General features: G+C 39.0%; 1 protein-coding gene across 1 annotated transcript in view; it reads right to left on the bottom strand.

Moving 5' to 3' along the window:
• Positions 1–33: 33 nt before the first annotated feature.
• The window catches only part of SMURF2 (SMAD specific E3 ubiquitin protein ligase 2), a 50,999-nt gene continuing 28,141 nt past the window's right edge, over positions 34–22,891 (bottom strand). The window contains exons 11-19 of the mRNA XM_010856405.1: positions 18,251–18,443; positions 16,869–16,972; positions 14,529–14,643; positions 12,605–12,783; positions 11,705–11,842; positions 8,394–8,514; positions 5,459–5,660; positions 4,189–4,264; positions 34–3,856 (exon numbers count right to left, since the gene is read on the bottom strand). Of these exons, the coding sequence (XP_010854707.1) occupies positions 3,757–3,856; positions 4,189–4,264; positions 5,459–5,660; positions 8,394–8,514; positions 11,705–11,842; positions 12,605–12,783; positions 14,529–14,643; positions 16,869–16,972; positions 18,251–18,443 (1,228 nt within the window). The 3' untranslated portion in view covers positions 34–3,756. The remainder of the gene's footprint in view (positions 3,857–4,188; positions 4,265–5,458; positions 5,661–8,393; positions 8,515–11,704; positions 11,843–12,604; positions 12,784–14,528; positions 14,644–16,868; positions 16,973–18,250; positions 18,444–22,891) is intronic.

Raw genomic sequence — 22,891 nt, 5'->3', positions numbered from 1 at the left:
CACCACCCCCTCGCTCCGCCAAGACATGCCTCTCTGCGTGGCCTATGCTGAGGAGAGGCTTACACAGACTGTTGTGGATGAAAAAACATCCAGTTCTCTGTCCACCCATGTAGATAGCTAGACTTTAATTCACTACGTTTATAGAACTGTGAATTATGACCCTTAAAGCCATGGCTCTTTGGGAAAATGTAACTGATTTCTGCTTTTCGAGGATTTTACCGCTCAAGGAAGCAAATGAGGCCCCGGTCGTAGCTCTGCCCTCCAGAGCCTGGAAAGCTGTTACTGGCCACACTGACCACTAAGGCTGCGCCACCGCAGGAGAAAATGAGCAGCTTCCCTGCCAGACCTGACACAGAAGGGTCCCGAGCCCTCATGGCAAAGACGTCAACTCAGGAAGGCCCGTGGATCTTCTTAAACTTCACATTTTATGGTCTGTATGTAGTCACTCTCGATAGAGCCAAAGTTCTTAAAAACAATTCATTATAAACTCAATATTCTTTAAAAACTTTGATGCTGTGACAGTGCAAACAGCATTCATTTATTGCTCAACTTCGGCATGGACACATACATAGTTAATTTTTAAAAACCATTTATACAGATGTTATTGATAAAGCTCATGTAACAACTGAGTGAAAATACAAAGAATATCAAAGCTAAAACACTCTGTAATAAATACACATACAATGAAAATGATAAAACTTTGTTTTTAAAGTCAGTTTGAGAGAAGAATATTACAATAAGTGAACTAATTACATCTAGAAACAGAACAACTCAGCATTTGGTACAACCATCATTCTAACGTAAGTACATTAAATACCACAAACGGCAGCCATTGACTGCTGCAGCCTGAAGACAAGCAGGAGGAGCTGCTCTAGCAAACTGTCAGGACGTCTGGGACAAGCTCAGACTCCCATCAATGCAGCCAGCTCAACACACCGGAAGTTCAAGCCAACTTAGTGTTATAAAATAAAGCAAATTACACTGTATTTAAAAGAAGGGAAACTTGTGCTCTGGACTGTAATTACAAGGGAAAAATAAAAGACTTGATTAAAAATAAAACCCATTCAGGGCAACAAACTATGTGCAAAAACAAAATGTACACTATACACAGCACTATTTAAAAACTCTTTACAACCAAAGAAGTAAGACCCTCTGAAACAAACTCACCTCTGTACTGCATATGTGCTCTACAAAGTAACCACTGTTCATAATTAAGCATTCATGATGCAGAGGCAATGTATGGAAACACGACATCACGTATCTGGAATAACACAACTAGAGGAAGGATTAGGAAAAACCCAGCTAAGAGGGACATGTGGAAATAAATATTCACATTAAACATGAGGTGCAAGTCCAAGGTTCAGTGATTCGGTGGGGGTTTTGTTTGCTTAGCACCTGTTTAGAAGTAAGCAGGTAACGTGACTTTGAGAATGAAATCTAATCATGTTTTTATAAATTATGTTGGTGATACCATAGACTGTAAGGGAGGGGAGTTTGTTTCTTTTAAAGCTCTATTAAGTCATAAAGTTAAAAAGGCACTCAAAAAGCGATGGTATTTGCCTGCTCAATTTTGAGAGTAGCATTTCATTAGTACTTCATCTGTCAGTTACAGTTTCTCTGAAGTGTTCATCATGCACTCACTTTTACTGAAAGATAATAGGCACAATTGCACTGCGCAGTGCTTTAATTTAAAAGATGGACCTGCAACCAATAAGGTATTATTGTGAAAGCCGAAAACTACTGATAATCAAACAGGGCATTTCAAGATGTTCTCCGGTACAACTAAGAATGCAGTAAGAAAACAAAGCAGGAAGAAACAGCTCAGCATAAGCGCATCGCCCACTACACAGTTACGACTAAACCAGATTGCGTGTGGCTGTCGAATCCGGCTGAATGAAATAAATACATAGAAGCTGCAGGAGTAGTTCTCAACTTTTTTTTAAGCAGCAAGTTTTCCACCTCTTGTATTCTACCCATCCCCCCACCCCTCCTAGTCTCTGAAACCTTATGTGAAATTCCTATATATATATATATATATATAAAAGAAAAATCAGAGCTGTTCTGGGTAAAAGGGGGTGGGGAGTTCGAGGCCTCTGCTCAAATACCAACTTGGCCTTTCTCCGCCCTCTCTTTGTCCCTCCTCTCTTAACCATGACTTCTGAGGCACCTCCGAGGAAGCCCTTGTCTCCAAGAACACAGGCTGAGACCAGTCCATCAAATCAAAGAACACAAAGGGCTGATTCACTTGATAATTAAGCTGCAAAATTTAAACAAAGCTGTCATCAAAATTTGCTATGCTTGATTTTACATCAATGTAAAAAATAAAAAAAATAGTGCAGATTTCTGACGGCTGAATTTAAAAAACCACTCACGACTTCAGATTTTTCCAGGCTCTCACTCCAGAATTCTGGTTGCCCTCTGGATCATGCAACATGCCACGCACCTTGAAAGCTGAGTCTGGATGTTTCAAAATCAAATGCTCATCTTCAACACCAAGGGAACCGAGATTCCCTTACCTCCAAAATTATTCTTCAGACTGACTGTATGAGAGTTAGAACCACTTTTTGTTTTTTGTTTTTAGTAATGACATCTCCTGCCCCACCACCCCCACTTCATTTTGTTAGGTAAAAGAGTTTTCTAAGCTTTGCTAAATAATCTTTCGAGCAGAGTTTTTCCTTTTTCATAATTTTAACTGATTAAGATATGAGCAGCTAAACAGATTCAGGATGGTTTACTTGATAGAAACTTACCATAATTAAAATATAATATGAATTAGGTGCACTTGTCATAGGAGACTTTGGTTTATAGAAATAGTGTGTATATATATATATATCAAAGATAAGCTGACCCAGTAACAGAATGAAAATCCCATCTCATCCATGTGATCTGAGTAGCTATAAAAATGCAGTATTTCCATTTAAGATGCAAAGTAAATCCAAAATACCTGATCATACTCATTCAAGATAAAAAATTAAGGTTTCTGTTTTAAAGTCTCTTAAAGAACAGGGAGCCCCTGAATGCATCATTTTATTGTAGCAAATAAGCTACTAAGTTCAGACTAAATGGTTGCATTAGGAACTTGACAACCAAAATTATATAGCTGTATTCCAGAGAATTCGTGCTTGAAAAATATAAAAAAGACTCACTTAGGCTAGGTTGAAACATATAATGCTTCTAAAATATAATGCTTTGCTATAGAAAAATGCAATTAAACGTGTAAATGGCTTAATTTTTTTTAAAGATTCTTTTGTAGCCAATTGTTTACAAAGGTAGAATAATTCAAAATAATTTTATTTTATTTTATTTTTTACAAAGAGCAAGTACAGGAGCTGTTCAAAATCATGTATTCAAAATGAAATGTGACTTGTACCGACTGCTGAAGTTGTCTTGATGTTTGATAGACTTGAAATCTGCGAAGTGATTTGAATAGATTACCTTTTATAAAAATAGTAGTAGTCTTTAAGTGTAGAATACTGCCTAACTCTGGAAATGTAGGAAAAGTCAGCATTCTTTAGGTTCAAGATATTAATTTTAAATAGCAGCTGAATGTGGCCTCATGGCAAAGCACAAAGACCTCTTTTTTTCCTTGAAAAGGAATTTCAAAATTGTCCTTCCCCTCACAGTGTCCTAAAATGTTTTAAAGGGGGGTTGGGGGGGGGCGCTTTCCTGTATTTCAGCATTTCTTGAAACTCTGCTGAAAGGAGGCTGTCTGTCCCTCAGGCTATAAATAGAGTCCTGGGTAAATCCTTGAAGTTGTCATTCCACAGCAAATCCACACGTTTCTTCGATGGCTGTTAGCAGCTTTTCATATAACTTTTCATAGCTTTCATAGGGCGGAATGTCTATTCGATTGAAGCTGTAAATAAGCAAATCACAGTTCATTCAAAACAGGGCAACTGACTGCCAAGTGTGTATTAGTTTACACTAAACTAATACAGCCGTATCACTCTGTGTCACATAGAAAACTACAAGAAAGAGGCTACGTTCCTCTCAAGTTGCGATTTACTTGAAAACCTCCCAAAGGGATTTTCCTACCCATTTTTGGATAATCTTAATCCACTTAAAAGGAATGATAAGCAACTCTTTTAAGGGTCCAATCAGTAAAAAGAACAAATAAAACGTCAAATCTGTTTGAAACTAACACCTATATACCTGGCATGAGGGAAAAAAGCTACTGAAGTAACTCACCAAGTGTGGGCTTTGGGCAGGTTGTTAGTGCAAGCATCGATCTGGTGTATGGTGAAAAGCCGTGGACCTGCGGCACCTGCAGAGGGAGCCGATGTGGGTCAGATCACTGCGGGCACATGTGTCAGTCTTCAAAATCTCAGAATAAAACTGGTACATAAACCACAGGGTCTAGGGCTAAGGGAGTACTGGTGACTCCACACAGCTGCCAAAAGGCCCCCGGAAAGAACCTGGGTTTTTAAAAGCTGGAACCTGCCTTGGATAACAAGCTGATTCCTTGATCTGCTAGCCTTTCGATTTAAGAAAAAGTTCAGGATTGAAACCTTTTGCCAACTTCTACCTTCTATGGACAATCATTGTCCCAAAGGGGCAAATCTAAGATCCAGCACATATTCAAAAAGATGACAGCCTAATGCAAATTTAGGTTTCACTCCTCAGACTTCACACAGAGCAAAAGATCAGCAGTCTAGAGAATAAAGAGTTTGCAGAAATACAACTTCACTTCATGCATCTGGGCAGTCTGCTGGTAACGAGTTCTCCACACAGGGAATGCAGACACGACTCAAGTCTGTTTTCCCCCACAGAATTCTGAGACACAGACTGTACGCAGCTCTGTGGAGTCATGTACCAGTCTTGCTTCCCACACCCTCAGTCACCAGCAGCAGCAGCAGTTTTAAAAATGAAGAGCTTCAGAGGTAAAGGAACACTGCCACCCAGTGAAGCACCACGATCACTAGCAATACCCCAACTCATCCCCCACCTGAACAGCTCTTCCATGGAAAACAATTCTTAAAAATGGAATATGGCTGTGAGATGGTCTGATGCCATGCATTAACTACAAGTGCTCTGATCAGACAAATGGCTTCCACGACTCATGCTGCCTCTATTAAAAGATTAAAAAAGCAGAGGGGAGAGGCCTCCCAAGTGGGTAAACACTTGCCAGGCTGAGATGTGAACATGTAAGCAGACAGACTTCCCTAGAGGAATGGGCAGCAACATTTTAAAGCAAGGTGTCCAGAAAGGCAGGGCATCAGCACACACGCCCCTGACATGCGGCACTCACTACAACCACAGAGAACCCAGCGGGAAAGGCTCTTGGGAGAGAACAAAGGAAGGAGAAGAAGGTATCAAGACACGAGAGTTACAGATAAGAACCAGAGTGAAAAGAGAATCTGTTTATAAGCACATGTGTACACCATCTGCATACACCAAATACTAACCCCCTGCCCCTGACAACGAGATGCCAGATCCTCTGTGCCTCCCTCTCTCCTACCTTGTAAAGCCTTGAAGCCCTGCAGAGGCACTCGGGATGAGCCGGTCACAAACTGAAGCAACCGTGCTCGTCGCTCTTCATCAAAGAACTCCACAGCCTTCCAGAACCACTTGACAACATTGCTGTCTGGAGTACAGTGTTTTAACCGGGTGTTTACCTTCCAGTCATTAACATCTATCTTCCCAAGTCCACAAATAATGAGCTGTTAAAATATTGCACAAATAATGAGCCAATGGAAACCCAAGTCAGGCCAAAAATTCCTTAAAATGGAACTTTAGATTTGCAATGTTCGCTTTCAAACGGTGTCCTTAATCGAGGGTAGACGTCAGAACCGTCCGGAAAGTTTTTCAGAATATACACACTAGGTTCTGTGCTCATATTTTAATTCTATGAATCTGGGGTGAATTAGGATCGGTATTTTTTAAAAGCTCCATGAGTACCTACACACTGCAGGTTCCCTACCCAGGATCTGAGAACCACAGTGACGGACATGACAAGATGAGAAGTTCCATCATCTCACAGTAGAATTCTAAAAAAAATGTTAATGAAACTAGATTCAGAGTAAATACAGTTTACATATGCCTTCCTTAAGACCTGTATCTACTATTCCAATTTCAACATTTATTAGCTTTGGAATTCTGGGCAGTTCAGCTCACTTCCCTTGGCCACAGTTTCCCCTGCAGTAATAAGGCAGTCATATCTGTTTCATTATATCCTGTGAAAGCAGCCAACAGTGCATGGGCATTCAAGAAACTGCGCTGAGTAAGTGGCACTTAAAGCGGGACCAAAGTACAAATACGTGAGTGCGCTACTACAGAGCTCCACTGGCACTCTGCTGCAGGCTCAGTACAAATGATGTATCAAAATCACTTTGATACTATTAATACTCACACCTCCTTAGGGTCCAAGACAGTCATTTTACTAACCTGTGAATAACACTGACTTATGATAATGTGTAGTACAGAACATAATTCAACCTGAAAATTCCACAGTTTATAATTAATTATAATAACCCAGTATAACACTAAAATAAATTATATATATATATTTCTTATGAAAAGCTTAATTTCATTAGCAGTAGAAATTATATAATAAACCCTAACATTATTGAATAAAATCTGCAACAAAGCTTCTACAGGGTTCTGAAAAATACTGAATCACAGCTACATGAACAGGTAAGTGGTTATCCAAATAGAATTACAGAAGTACGTATAATACTGAAGATACCTCTCAAAATTCCTTTCTTCAGAGGAGTGGTAACTTTAAGGCCAAATTCCTTATTTATTATATGAACAGAAAAAAATGCATCATATTTCAACTTTATTGTCATTCCTGCTGTGTTTTATTCCTCCTACTTCCTTCTGGTCATTTCACTATTGAATAGTTCAGTCACAAAAAGAATGGGAATGGTATTGAGTCAAACCAATCTTTTTAGGTTTGTCTCACAGACTGTTAACAGATTTAGTTAGGACACTGAGGTTAAAATCATGTTTTAAATTATGTATAGACTTCCAATATTTATGCTATCTCTAGGCACTAATTAAATTTTGGGACCTCAGGTAGAATAAAATCTCATTACTTTCCAAAGCAGTTCAGTAGCAATTCAGATGTATTTGTTAAAGGTCTTAATTATAAAACCAAACCTAAGGTGCTTTAAGGACTAGCTTTAAAATAAAACAATGATTCAGTTCAGTTCAGTTGCTCAGTTGTGTCCGACTCTTTGCGACCCCATGAATCGCAGCATGCCAGGCCTCCCTGTCCATCACCAGCTCCCGGAGTTCACTCAGACTCACATCCATCGAGTTGGTGATGCCATCCAGCCATCTCATCCTCTGTCGTCCCCTTCTCCTCCTGCCCCCAATCCCTCCCAGCATCAGAATCTTTTCCAATGAGTCAGCTCTTCGCATGAGGTGGCCAAAGTACTGGAGTTTCGGCTTCAGCATCATTCCCTCCAAAGAAATCCCAGGGCTGATCTCCTTCAGAATGGACTGGTTGGATCTCCTTGCAGTCCAAGGGACTCTCAAGAGTCTTCTCCAACACCACAGTTCAAAAGTATCAATTCTTCGGCGCTCAGCCTTCTTCACAGTCCAACTCTCACATCCATACATGACCACAGGAAAAACCATAGCCTTGACTAGATGGACCTTTGTTGGCAAAGTAATGTCTCTGCTTTTGAATATGCTATCTAGGTTGGTCATAACTTTCCTTCCAAGGTGTAAGCGTCTTTTAATTTCATGGCTGCAGTCACCATCTGCAGTGACTTTGGACTGGTTATTAAAGTCTGTATTAGTAACAAAAATTTCCGAAGAGACTGAAGATGTTTAGATAGTGTGGAAAGTCACTCTGTCATGTCCAATTCTTCGCAACCCCATGAACTGTAGTCCATGGAATTCTCCAGGCCAGAATACTGGAGTGGTTGGGCTTTCCCTTCTCCAGGGGATCTTCCCAAGCCAGGGATCGAACCTAGGTCTCCTGCATTGCAGGTGGGTTCTTGTTTAGATAGAGACGATCCTAAATGTTTCCTCTAGGTTTTTGTCTATCAAATGCTTTCTTGTAAAGCTTAATGTAAATCCAATTGGGTCTAGGTTTTTATTCCAAATAAACTGCAATATGGCGGAGACCAATTGATAAAGTTTCACTTAACTAAATCAAGAGCCATTTAATTAAAGAATGGGAAGTAACACTGTAAGAATATACACAAAACCTGTTAAAAGGAGAATGGATAATATGGAAAAATAGAGGATAGTCACAATAGAAGAGAGACTACTTGCAGAATTTCCAAAACATGAAAGGCTTTTCCTATGAGTTAGAATTCTCACAGCAACACACAGAAAAACTTCAAAAGCACCAGAAATACAACTCCTCTAAAACTAAGTAACAGAAACTTCTCAACCTTGCTTTGTTATACTAGATGATATGACATTCATACACTGACCTCTAACTCCTTCTCATCAAATGTCTTCAGCAGATGCTGTGGAATTACTTCATTAAATCCTTTCTGCAGGGCCAGGAATTGCGCCTCAATGCCTCGTAAAAATCTCCAGTTCACGTAAAGCCTGGAAACATTGGGCAGGGGTTTTGTATGATCAAATATATTCAGATTTGGTAATTACTATGAATCGCTAGTACATTAGCAACACTGCACTTTACAAGTGTGTAGCGTTAAGAATTTAGTCTAAGATCTAAGAATCTCAGATTACTGAAGGTAGATGGATCCTCAGTAGTGAGGCAGTTCAGTATAAATTATAAGCAGTATAAATTAAAAAGCAGTAACCTTCCACTAACAAAAGCAGCATCGCTACAGCAACTCTTCACTTCAGAAAAACTCCTATTAAACTGGAAGTTGGCTGGAGAGCAGATGGGTCTGAAGTTAAAATCTAAGTGAAACGATTTTCTCAGCTTCTAGCATGCATGCCAATAACCAGAAAAAAGAGCCCATTCAACCGAAAATGACTTTTTCTGATTTCACTTGAAAATACAATCTGAACATGTCGGGTGTTTTCTTTATATTTTGTGGGTTGTATATGGGGGAAGGGAAGGTGAAGAGAATCCCCATATCCAAAATGAGAAGAAACAGTAAAAGCCACTGCTGCTGCTGCTGAGTCGCTTCAGTCATGTCCGACTCTGTGCGACCCCATAGACGGCAGCCCACCAGGCTCCCCCGTCCCTGAGATTCTCCAGGCAAGGACACGAGTGGGTTGCCACTTCCTTCTCCAAAAGCCACTAGCAAGCACTTTTTGACTACTTGTTTTTCCCTTAGGCTTTAAAAGCCCTGGAAGATGTAATTTTAGCAACAAAAAGTACACAAAACTACATCTCATGTGTAGCTCTACTTACGTCTTTGTTTGGACTTAGACTTTCTATATGAATTGCTTTTTTTTTTTTTTATCTATCTTCCCAGGAAAACTTAACTCACAAACCTCAGAACTACTCACACTCCCAATTTGTCAGTATCTCCTTTCCCAAACTTGGGAGAAATAATTCTCTAAGAAATAAGTTACTTAATATTAACTGTATCCCTTGGGGTACCTCATTTTTGTTTAAGGGCACATCAAAACTGCATACCTGTAAAAAGTTTTTCTTTGTAATTTTTAAAATTTCAAAACTATCTGGTAAGGGATAATCACTGGTAGTCGTGTCAGACTCTTGCCACCCGCTGGACTGCAGCCTGCCAGGTTCCTCTGTACATGAGATTCCCCAGGCTTCCTTCTCCAGGGGATCTTCCTGACCCAGAGATTGAACCCATGTCTCCTGCACTGCAGGTAGATTCCTTACCACTGAGCCATCTGGGAAGCCCCAAGAAACAGTTACTGTGTGCTGTAAACATGACTGAATCCTGGAAAGTGAGCAGTCTACTCCAGATCCTGGAAGTGACACACTACTGAACCTCAGGAAATTCCCATTCACTCTTCTTTTATTATTTTATTTTTTAATTGTTATATATGTGTGTGTGTGTATGCTGAGGCTTAGTCATGTCTGACTCTTTGTGACACCATGGACTGTAGCCCACCAGACTCCTCTGTCTGTGGGATTTTCCAGACAAGAATACTGGCATGGGTTGCCATGCCCTCCTCCAGGGGATCTTCCCCATCCAGAGATCAAACTTCAAACACATGCCCCCTGCCGTGGAAGCATGGAGTTCTAACCACTGGACCGTGGGGAAGCTCCTCATTAAGTTACAAATGTAATATGTTTGTTATTAAAAGGAAAATCGTAGTTAAAAAAACAAACATTAAATGTGGAGACAGAGTAAAACCCGCAAGTCCACTCTCTACCCTCTTTCGCAAGTCCACTCTCTACCCTCTTTCGTCTCTACTTCCAGGCCTATCCCTTCCACTCCCCCACCCTAGGCAACATTTTATTGGGTGAGTGGTCTTCCTGAACATCTTCTGTATGAGAATAAAACAATACAGACTTTGTTCCAAGACATGCTTTTTAAGTGACAGCTTACGTAGAATCTTTTTAAATAGCCACACAATATTCTGTTTAATATATCTCATCATCCTCTTCTACAAACATTTTGCAGTTTTCATGGTTTTTTTTGCAAGTAATATTTAAACAGCCCTGTATTTCTTTAATTACAAATGTGTTTCCAAACAATAGATTCCTAAGAATGGAGCTGCATATGCATTTTCATTTTGGCAGCTGTTTTCAAATTGGTCTCCAACAAAGCTCTACCAGTGTTCACAGGCTATGAGATTGATGGGCCTCATCTGTAAACCAAAACATTTCAGCCAGTAAGACCTGAGGACATATTCTGTGCAAAAAAGTACAGCAAGCACACTTCTGTGTACATATGGTGAAGTTCAAACTCCTAAATTTGATTATCATTACATACCATGAGCCAAATGATCACACTCAATACTTCTAGATTCCTCAATCAACAGGTGATTTTGTAAAACGTGAACATTTTCTTGATTTTTTTAGTAAGAAATATAGTACTTATATATCTATATTTCTTTAATAAACATTTCTATTTATATATATCACTATATTTCTATTTTCATAAATTATATTTCTATTGAAAACATGTATTTCTTATATAAACCCACATCTTTATTTATAAATAGGATTAAGTCCTAGTAATATAGCACAAAAGTGCTTCTGCACAGCTAGCTGTGGGAGCTACACTACATATGACATGGCAAACCGTGTTTCCTGAAATCAGTGCCTTTGTACAGCCCCTCTTTCAGCTGAACCTGGGCTGGTATGCGACTCGCTTTAACCAAGAGAATACAGCAGAGGTGATGTTGGCCAGTTCCAGGCTTAGGCCTTTAAAAGATCCCACAACTCCTCCTCCTGTGCTCTGGGAAACCAGCCACCCGATAAGAAGTCTGGCTATTGTGCTGAAGAGAGAGGCCTCTGACACCACACGGATAACCAAGGAGCCCAGCCAGCAGTGAGAACCAGGTGCCGGATGGTGACCCAGCGTCCAGTCCAGCCAGCCCCCAGCCAGCCAAGCCACCCTAGGTGAAGCATCAGACATGTGAGTGAAGCGGCCACCTTAATGTTTCCACCCCAGCTGACACCATGTGGAGGAGCAGTGTGCTATCCCTATTGTCCTCGATCCAAATAACTGACCCACGGGACCATGAGAAGTAATAAAATGGTGGTGGTTTTTAAGCCACTTAATTCTGCAGAAGCCCATTCTGTGGCAGTAACACTACCTAAGCATCACTGTTTTTCTGTACCACCATTCTAGAACATTAAAACAAGTCTCAGGCTTAAGAAGATATAAGTGTTTACCTGACATATTCTTTTTTATTTTCTTCAGTAACAGGGATGCTCTTGCCATTTGGTTTAAGTTCATGCTGAATGATTTCACCATAGGCATTATGTTCGACACAGAAGGTGTGGTCCAAAACACCTGTGGTATCATTCTCGCTAGAAAGGAAGAAAGGGAAAGACACATGACTAGAAAATCTAAAATTCAGATCTCGGAGATAGAGTAATCAGTGAGACACATAAAACTAAGGTAGTTTTACGACATGACCAACACAGGAACATCTGACCCTGTGTTCTTTTTACTAGTTCTTATGCCACCGTTCCTCCTAGTTGGGGGGCAGAAAAGTCAAAGAACTTTAACCTTCATAAACCCTGGGAACATTTTATTGAGTAATGAGGAAGCCCTGGAAAGCTGGGTTTTACACAGGGAAACCTCGGTTCTGTTTGGCTTTCAGGTAAGAAGTTTTACCAGAATCTCGGTAATCCAAGTGACCAACACCTGAGGAGCCCCACTGAGAAAGCTACTTGTGTACCTGGTAAAAATAAGCACGGCCAGTGTATCTTCACAAACAAATAACCTCCCAACAAACAGAACTGACTCTTACAAATATACTTTTTCAAGTATGGTTTCCGCAATCATCATTGAGCAGAAACATCTTATTCACACATGAAAAATGGAAACAGAACCTGTATCATGTTGAGGAAATCATTAAGTGCTTTTAAAAATACAGTATACTACATTTTCCCCTTTTAAAGTAATAACACTTTTGCTAAAGTTTAGGAATTTGGAAAATACACAAAAGCAGTAGAAAGAGGAAAAGTCTCATATGGTCCCATCATGTTTTATATTTCAAAAAAAGTACATCCATTTTGAAACATGTATCTTTTAAGAGCTCAGATTCTAATGAACAAGATACATACAGTATCCACACTAAACTGTTATGAAGATCTGGATCAACTAACTCCATGTCATCCAAAGTAATGGACTTCCCAAGCAACTGCTTATAGAACGGCAACGTGAAACCACCATCAATATAATGTCCATGAAACACAGCCATTCCCATTATTCGTCCAACAAAGTGGAAGTATGATAAATGTTCCTAAAATTGAAAAGAGTTTATATAAATATTCAAGGTAGATACTATCTAGGGAATTTTTAATATAAATTAAATATGTAAGCAACAGTAATTTTTAAAATAATAAGTATCAACTTATACTCCAATTTGTAACTATTTAAGTGGATAGGTTATCATATCAAAGCTCAATACTCATTAGGGAGAGTTTCTATAGGGCACACTTGAAATACTACACTTTGCTATAAAATATTACACCAGAGTCAACGCCTCTCCCAAAGAAAGGGCAGTCAGTCTGTAAAATTTATCCTCAGAAATTGAGTCTAGTCCCTCTAGCAGCCTCACTAAATCTCCTGCAGATCCTGTTCTCTCTCCTCCCATCTCCTGCTGAGCTCCTTATAACCATGGCTCTGTCATGCGGAAAAGCTTTCAGTTCTCTACCGCCCTGTTCTCTTGACCTAACCAGAAACTGAACTTCAAAACATCACAGATTTAAGAGCACAGATTTCATGTCTAACTTGGACTAGAGTCCCGATTCTACCAGTTACTAGCTATGTACACTTGGGCAAACTGCTTAACCTCTGTAGAAATAATTTTCCATTATCTGGAAAAATGAGGGTAATAATAGTATCTAAAAAGGGTCTCTGTGGGTAGTAACATGAGGTGATGAAGCCCAAGGCATTGGACCTGGCATATGGTAAATGCTCAACAAATGTGAGCTATCATTACTACGGTGAATGAGCTGGTCAAGCAGAATCTTCACCTAAAAATCTTCCCTTTAGGAAGAATACCTAGCAAGGAACCTACTATGCCTACCATGTTTAGACAGGTTTGGTCTTCCATGATATATTGTTTTATTACTGTTGGATATTTGTATTTTAAACTTCCTTTACTTCTCTGTTTAACCATCCCTAAGCTCACCTTTAAGCCTCCCTTTTATCTTACAAATGGCACTTTTCTTTTAAAAAAGCAGTACCTGTTCACTACAAAATATTTAGAAAATACAGACAAGGAAAAAAAGCCCATAGTCTTAACACTGAGAGATAACCACTGTAAGTATTACAGTGTGGATCTTTTCAATGTTCTCACATATACGTATGTTTACCAAAGTTGCATCATTCTATTTTTTTATCTTCTTTTCACCTAATATATTATAAATACTATCTTTACATAGCATTATCCATTATCCCACAACATCATTTTAGGGGCTCTATAATATACCCTTGTACGGAAAGATAATAGAAATACTATAAAACCAACAAATTAGTAACAGCTGCTAACACTTGTTGAGTACTTAATAATATGTAATAGGGTTAATCACGTATAGCACTGTGCAGGGTCTCATTTAACAGTCACAACCCTTCTCTCAGGTTCAAATTATATTTTATCATTGAGGCTTAAGTCAATGAAAGTCACAAAGCTAGCTGGTAACAGGACCAGGATATGTTCTCATGTCTAATTCCAGAGCCTAAGCTCTTAACCACGTCATTCTGCTTCACGTCATAATTTAATCAACCCCTCTTAGGGACCGCAATGTTATTTCCAGCTGGGGCTACTATAAACAGTGATGCAGAAAACCTCCCTGGGCCCAACTGATGCATACACTCATAATCATTTATCTAAGAAAAATTTTTAAAAGAGGACTTGCCAAGTCCAAGGATGTGACTTCAACAAAGACAGCAAACCTATGTCATAAACTACACTGACATTTAAAGATGAAAAAACACTGTAGGTCATAAGTTAGTTCATATCGTTATAACCACCAATCATACCGGATTAACTGCAGAATCAGGATTGATCTGCAATGTATAGATATCATCTCTTGAATACTGGAAGAGGCCATAATAAGGATTCAGCATTTCATGTGACAAGAGATATAACCACTCCCTAAAAAACAAGATATGCCAAAAGAATTTTTTGTTAATAAATATACTTTTACTAAGATATGCTATTAATGTTAGCAAAGAAGTTTTTAATAAAACAAAATGAAGCACTAACTAGTTATGTAAGATCACTTTAGAAAAGTATACCAATGCATGGAGCTCAGCCCCATGCCCTGTGACAACCTAGAGGCGGGGACAGAGTAGGGGGGTGGGAGGGAGGTTCAAGAGGAGACGGTACACCTATGGCTGCTTTCTGTGCTGTGTGGCAGAAACCAACACAACACGGTGAAGCAAGCATCCTCCAGTCAAAAATAAAAAATTTAGTTGGGAAAAAAAAAAAAAAAAGAACCAAGCCCCAAAGTAAATGAAAACCCTTGTTTTATTATATTGAACTCATGTCTCACTCAATTTTGGGTAATTTTATGACATTTTAACATCAGCGAATAATAATATCCAGAAGTACCATCAGATGCTGCAGCCCAGTGGTCTGTTACTTTCAACTGCTAAACAAATTTGTGATCCATAATAAATATAAAGTGAAAGGAAGAATATGGTTTTATTTCAAACCCTCCATGTGGTCCCATCCATACCACCCTGATCCTCTCCAATCCTGGCAGTTTTATACTAGTTTATACAATATATAACATGCATACATAACTAATTCATGTATTATTGTTGGTATGGTTTTAGTAAGAAAATTTCACTATCCATTTCCACTATCTGTTCTGTGTAAACCCTAGAATAACCATGATAAACACGAAAGTGGTGAGCAGCTACCAAGGCCTCTGGTGTAAGTGGGACTGAAAGGGCAGGCCAGCACTTTCTGGGGATGTTTCATCCCACTTTTTGGTTTCAAGCATACATCAGTGTTTTTAAAACCTATAATAAACAGTTCTATCACCTTCAACTTATTAAATCATTTACATTTTTCAAAGTATGAAAGACCACTTTTTGTCTTGGTGAGACAGAAATAAAATCACTAGTCTAGAACTTAAGGTGACGTCCGAGTCTCAACTCCTGTCATTCCTCAGCTGGGAAAGGCGTGTAAATGATATACTGTGATATTATGGATTAAACAGGTGAATAATATAATTTTAAGAAATGCAGTGAAACACTATTAAAATAGTTAAAGGAAAACATTTCAAAGTTCTATCATTTGATGGAGTCTAAATCAAATCATTATGCTTAATACTTGAAAAGTCTAGAAATTAAAAAGTGAGATTTACAATAAGCAACCTTCACACCTAATATATCTTGTATATTTTTTTATGCATATATGTGTCTTTTAAAGGCGTCTCTGGTGGTTCAGTGGTAAAGAATCTGCCTGCCAAGCAGGAGACTCAGGTTCAATCCGTGGGTCAGGAGGATCCTCTGGAGAAGGAAATGGCAACCCACTCCAGTATTCTTGTCTGGGAAATCCCCATGGACAGAGCAGCCTGGCGGGCTACAGGCCATGGGGTTGCAAAGAGTTGGACACAACTGAGCATGAGTGCACGGTGATCAATTCTAAAAATCCAAACTAAAGAAGCTATCTATTTCCAAGTAAAAGGGTCACAGAAAAAGTTTACAGGTGAAAACAAGTAATGCCAAATAGTAATTATGGGACCTGGTAGAAACACAAATTTAATTTAGGCTGGATTTAGATTAGGGGAGGCAAAATTATCATGATGGTCCTTAAAATGTTTTAACAAAGAAGTTATAATGTTTCTGCTGCATTTATATATAGTGAATTCTCACACCTGGAAAAAAATACTTGATGTATGAACGCAGCAAAAACATCATATTGAATGTACTGAAATATTCTATGGAGAATTTATGATATACACACATACTTCCAGACACAAACATTCCTTTAACAAGGTTAAAAAGCATGGCAATGGAAGCAAAGGGAAACAGTATTCAGTTTAGAATACACGTCATTAAAATCTCAAGATTGTTCCTGACAATGTAAAGCAGAGGGAAGAGCACGTACTAAAGGAGAGAAACGGACAAAATATCAGGCCTGTAGGCCCTACCAACAGTCCACATAGGGTTGCAGCTAGTTTTCAGAGAAAGTCTCATTGAAGACATGATCCATTAGGGAGTTCACAAATACTTTACTGGCAGCATCCACTAGGGCATCCTCCGTACTGCAAACACTAGGTACCAATGAGAGGGTTACACCACAGAGAGGATCTGATTTGCAAATATAAGGATCTATATGCCATTTACTGACGAGTATGTCTTTACCTGGCAACCCCTCCATAGTCAAGGCCTTCTTCTCCACGAAATTTTATCATTAATCGCTTCCAGAGATCTTTTGGTCTCATTTTCATGACTTGTCGATATGATTCCTGAAAAAAATGTTTAACATACTATTATTACTAGGTGTTTTTAACCCTTGTTTAAACTCTCCTTTCCATTCCACCTATGAAACATATGTTTATTTAAATAAGGTGGAATGTGTTGAACAGTCAAATCAATGGATCAACTCCAAGTGTTTGGAACCTCATGGAACTTAAAACAGATATAGTTTAATACTACTGAAATCAATTCCTTTGATAAACATTATATTAAAAACCTACTAAATGCAAGACTCCGTATTCAAGTCCCATGAACTATAGCAATGATACCACTCATATTAAAAAACACAATCTGCCAGAAGTACCACATTTTTTAAAGGTAGTTGACCTAATCCAGGTGACAGATTCCAGCAGGAAGTAAAGGTAAGAAACAGAAAGTTTCAAAGAACGTAAGTAATTGTTAATGTGCTCCTCACTACACTGACAACTTTACATTATTTTAACACTACAAAGGACTGAGTACTAACAAGGTCAGAACTGTTCTGAGAGAAAAAAGTTCATCCTTTCGGAGAAGGATTACGAAGTCCCCAAACATCTCTTGCCCTGGAACCCGCTAATAAATGGGAAAGTCCTGCCTTGGACCTCTTGCCACTTATTATGTAAGAACATTGAAGCTGCTATTAGAGCTATAAAATCCAGAGATAAAAGGACATACCAGAAAGGAAGATTTTCAATAAATTAAGGAAGCAGTCCAACAGTAATTAGACAAAACGATTTTTTGATCTAAGAGTCCCTTACCTTTTGGAAGAATTAGAAAATAAGGGATGGATAATATCTGTGGTCTTTTAAAATTCATGAACAAATCAGTATCTGCAATGCAGGGACCAAGCTGCACCCATTAGAACCTCTCACACTTCATCCCATCCAAGTGTTTATCTTATATATTAAATCTCTCCAATACTACTGCCTTTACTCCCCACAAGTAAGAAGAGAAATTAATGAAAATTCTCCCATTTTAAAGAGATTAAAGTGGAAGTCGCTCAGTCGTGTCCGACTCTTTGCGACCCCATGGATTGTAGCCTGCCAGGCTCCTCTGTCCATGGAATTCTCCAAACAAGAATACTGGAGTAGGTAACCATTCCCTTCTCCAGGGAATCTTCCCTACAGTGATCAAACCCAGGTCCTCCCACATTGCAGGCGGATTCTTTACCGTCTGAGCTACCAGGGAAGCCCTTAAAGAGATTGAGTCCCCCCAGTATATATTTGGAAAACAAGTTCATCACTGGAATTTAAATTTTCTCTATTTTAAAATCAGACTTGTACATTTACCTCAAAAATCTCTTCTCTGGAAACCTCAATGCGGCAATGGCCAGCCTGAGGCTGTTGCTGAGAAAGTTCCTGCCGCAGAATCTTTAGCTTCTGAACTAGGTCTCGCTTGTACCGTGGGACTGTCAGACACTCTGTGTCATCAGGGCACAACGACACCACCTGCTGTTGCTGGTCTTTCAATTGGTTCTGCCGACTAAAAGTAAACAAATATTAGTAAGAATCTTTTTTAAAGACTTCAATTATACATTTAAAATCGCACTGCATGCTAAACCAAGTCTATCTATATTATTTCGAGGCCTTGTTTTAGTCTTAGCTTGACATTTCTAACAATAAACTGCCTCCAAAGTTTATTTCTTAGAATTTATGGAAGTGGACAATGAGAGTTTTATCCAAAAAGCTTTATCCAGCTGCTGAAAGCAATTTTCTCAAGTACTGTTTCCATTTTCCTCCACTCAGTTTACCAGCTCTCACTTCAAAATTCGGGCATATGCCAAATCCTGTGCCTGTTATCTAGAGCCTGTCTCTCTGCAAGAGACAAACAGCTGGACTGGCAGTCTGGCAGGACCCCTTCTCCTATGCACACTACAGTCTAGACCACAGGAATGTGGGAAGTCACAGAGAAATGAGCACTTTACAAACAAGTCTAAATGCTTTATAAAGTGACTATTTTTTTTCTTCCTTTTTTTTTTGCGGGGGAGGGGGGTGGTGGGGGAGTGGCATGCAGGACCTTAATTCCTTGACCAGGGATCAAATCTGTGTCCCCTGCAGTAGAAGCATGAAGTCTTAACCACTGGACCACTAAGGAGGTCCTTACTTTTATTTTTACTGTGGTAAAAAACACATAAACTTTACCATTTTAACCATTTTTAAGCATTATAGTCACTGGCATTAAGTACATTCACATTGTCTCTTACACTACAGTGACTTCTAACTGCATATATGGTTTACCACAAATACACAGAAATAAACTCCCAAGTGCAGCAGAAACATAATTTTCAGAAGGCACGTTGCCTACAGATATATTTATTCTCCTGACAAAAATACTGTAAGCTGCATCTAAGAATTTTTTTAAAGAATCTTATGATATAATGAATGAGTTAATTTCAGTAAACTGTCAGGAAATAAAACATCAGGTAATTCACTATTAATGTCTACGCAAATGCTAAATGATTCAGTTGGAATCTAATTTCACACACAACAGACAAGAGTACAATCTTCTAACCTAAAAGTAAAGGACAATGGTAGCTATGAGAAAATAAAAATAACTTTCAGTTCTCTAACAAATCACTCAAACTTACTTTACATATAATGATTCAACAGGTAAAAGCCCAAATTTATACCTAGAACACGTAACGATCCAAAAAAATGCAGCTTTGATGAAAATGACAAATCACCATTTATTCTCATAAGCATTGTAATAAAGGTGTTTTTTGTATACACATGCATATGTAAATCAAAACAGAATATATTAAAAATACTCTTTAAACAATGGTATTAATCCTATCCCAAAAAAAGAACTTGGGTATACGAAGTTAAATACATCATAAAACTTTAATTCCAAGTGGATCAGAGACTTCAATGTAAAACCTAAAGCCAAAAGTCTTAGGTGCCAAAGCACAATCCATAGAAAAACAAATGGATAAAATGAACATCACTTAAATTTCAAAAAACCTTTACACTCTTCAAAAGACACTGTTAAAAAAATGAAGAGACAAGTCATGGTCTAGGAGAAAATCTTTCTAAAACTTATAGCTGACATAAAACGTGTATTTCAAGCATCTAAAGAATTCTCAAAACTCAAAAAACTCAGTTTTTTTTTAAAAAACTTCACCAAAGAAGATATACAAATGGAAATAAGCCCATGAAAAGATGTTCAACATCATTAGTTACTAAAGAAAAGCAAATTAAAACTTAATGAGAATTCTGTAAAGCAATTATCCTTCAATAAAAATTAAAAAAAACTTAATGAGATACCGCTACACATCTATTAGAATGTCTAAAATTAAGATTAACCATACCAAGTGTTAGCAAGAGCAACTACAACTCTCACACACTGCTAGTGGGAATGTCAAATGGCACAATCACTTCAAAAAATAATCTGGCAGTCTCTTCAAAAGTTAAGCACAAATCTGTCATATGATGCAGCCTAGGTGTTTATTTATCAAAGAGAAGTAAGAGTGTCCACAGAAAGACTTAAACATAAATGTTCCTAACAGTTTAGTCACAGCCCCAAATTGAATCCAAATATTCATCAGGAGGTAAACAGATTCATAAATTGAGGTCTATCCACGCAATGGAATGAAAACAAATGAACGACACAGGCAACAACAGAGATGAATCTCAAATAATTAGGCTGAGTAAAAGAAATCAAACAAAAGAGAGTACATACTGTATGAATCCACTTATCCAGAACTCTAAAAACTGCAGTGTATAGTGACAGAAAGCAAATCAGTGGTTGGCTGAAAATGAGGTGTGGACTGAACTGTGTCTAAGTAAATAAGTTGAAGGCATAAGCCTTAGCACCCCTGACTGTGACCTTATATGGACACAGGGTCTTTGCAGATGTACTCAACTTAAATGAGGTCACACTAGATGAGGGTGGCCCTAAACCCAGTAGACTGGTATTCTTATAAGGAGAGGTAAATTTGGATCCAGAATATAGGGGAGAAGCTGTAACATAGTAAGAAATATACTTTGATCTTTGTCCCCAGTTACTGACAACACAACTCCTAAAAGGCTTGAAATGTCCTGAGTGACAGAGGTGACAAGTGTACTCTGTTCCAATATTTGGTCTTTGTCCCTGGCACAAGACAGGGAAGCTCCTAAGTCCCTCAGAAGTGCCTGGGTTTTGGAGCATTTTTTGTTTCAATGAGGTGACTATTACATAGTTGCAGGATAGGGCCTGGTTGCAGGAAAGACCAAGGCTTGCTGAGAAGCCTAGAACTTTCAGTGCCACCCCCCAGCCTCTGGGGAGGGGGGAGAGGAACTGGAGACTGAGTTAATGATCAATCACTCCTATGTGATAATGTCTCCATAAAAACCCCTGAATGCTGGTGTTCAGAAAGCTGGGTTGAAGAACACACTGCAGGTGCCCAGAGGATGAAGCACCCTGCAGGAGAGTACACGGAAGGTCCATGTAGCCCCCGGCCCCTCCCCTGCCCTATGCCTCTCTTCCATTTGGCTGTTCCCGAGTTACACCCTTTATAAAAAAACTGGTAACAGTAAGGAAATAACTTCCCTGAGTTCTGTGAGCCGTTCTAGCAAACTGCTGAACCTGAGAGTCATGAGAACGCCTCGACTTATGGCCAGTTGAAACTGAGCCCTTCACCTGTGAGGCCTGATGCTAACTGGGTGGCATTAGACTGAATTCAAGTCCGTAGATGGGGAGAATTGAAATGTTTGAGGAAAAAACTGCCACACTTGGTGGCAGATGTTTTGTGGGTAGACCAGATCGCAGAAGGCCAGGTGAAGACAAGGAACAGACTGGAATAATGTTCCCACAAGTCAAGGACAGCAAGGTTTCCAGGAACCAACAGCAGCTAGGGGAAGAGCATGGAACTGATCCTCCTTGAGAGATTCCAGAAGGACCAAGCCTGGGCCAGCCTGGCTCTGAACTCGTCTCCAGAACTGTCAGAGAATGAACTTAGATTGCTCTAAACCACCCAGCGTGTAGTGTTTTGTTATGGCAGCCTCAGGAGACGAGGGAAGGGGTGGGAGGAGGGACCACCAAGAGGCTAGAGAGGGGCAGGAGGAACTCGCGGGGCAGTGGGTACGTTCACCATCTCCATTAAGGATCCAGGCAATTAAGGTGAGAGTCTCACAGTATATAATATGTCAAAACAAACCGTACATAGAAAATATGTACAACTTACTGTGTGTCAATTAAATTTCAACAAAGCCAATTTTAAAACAGTTCATCAAAAAAGTCTACAAATAATAAATGCTGGAGAGTGTGGGAAGAAAAGGGAAACCCTCCTACACTGTTGGTGGGAATGTAAACTGGTGTAGCTACTATGAAAAACAGTATGGAGGGTCCTAAAAAAACTAAAAATGGAGCTACCATATGATCTAGCAATCCCACTCCTGGGCATGTATCTGGAAAACATGAAAATTCAAAAAGATACATGCACTCCAATGTATATAGCAGCACTATTTACAAGAGCCAAGACATGGAAGCAACCCAAGCATACACACTCTCACTCACGCACAATGAAATATTACTCAGTCATAAAAAAGAATGAAATATCGCCACTTGCAGCAACATGGATGGACCGTGAGAATATCATACTAAGTGCAGTAAGCCAGAGAGAAAGACAAATACTATATATGATACCACTTATACGTGCAATCTAAAAAATAATATACATGAATCTATACACAAAACAAAAACAGACTGACAGACATAGGACACAAATTTTTGGTTACCAAAGGAGAAAGGGAGGGTGGGGAGGGGTAAATGAGCAGTATGGGATTAACAGATATAAACTGCTATACATAAAACAGATAAGCAACAAGGATTTACTGCAGAATACAAGGAACTACATTCAATATCTTATATAACCTATAATGGAAAATGATCTGGAAAAAATATATACATATAACTGGGTCACTCTGATATACACCTGAAACTGACACAGTATT

This window comes from Bison bison, unplaced genomic scaffold (assembly GCF_000754665.1).
Source record: "Bison bison bison isolate TAMUID 2011002044 unplaced genomic scaffold, Bison_UMD1.0 scf7180017864371, whole genome shotgun sequence".
Taxonomy (NCBI): Eukaryota; Metazoa; Chordata; class Mammalia; order Artiodactyla; family Bovidae; genus Bison; species Bison bison.
Note: the sequence above shows the minus strand (reverse complement) of the source record. Positions and strands in the feature narration are given on the sequence as shown.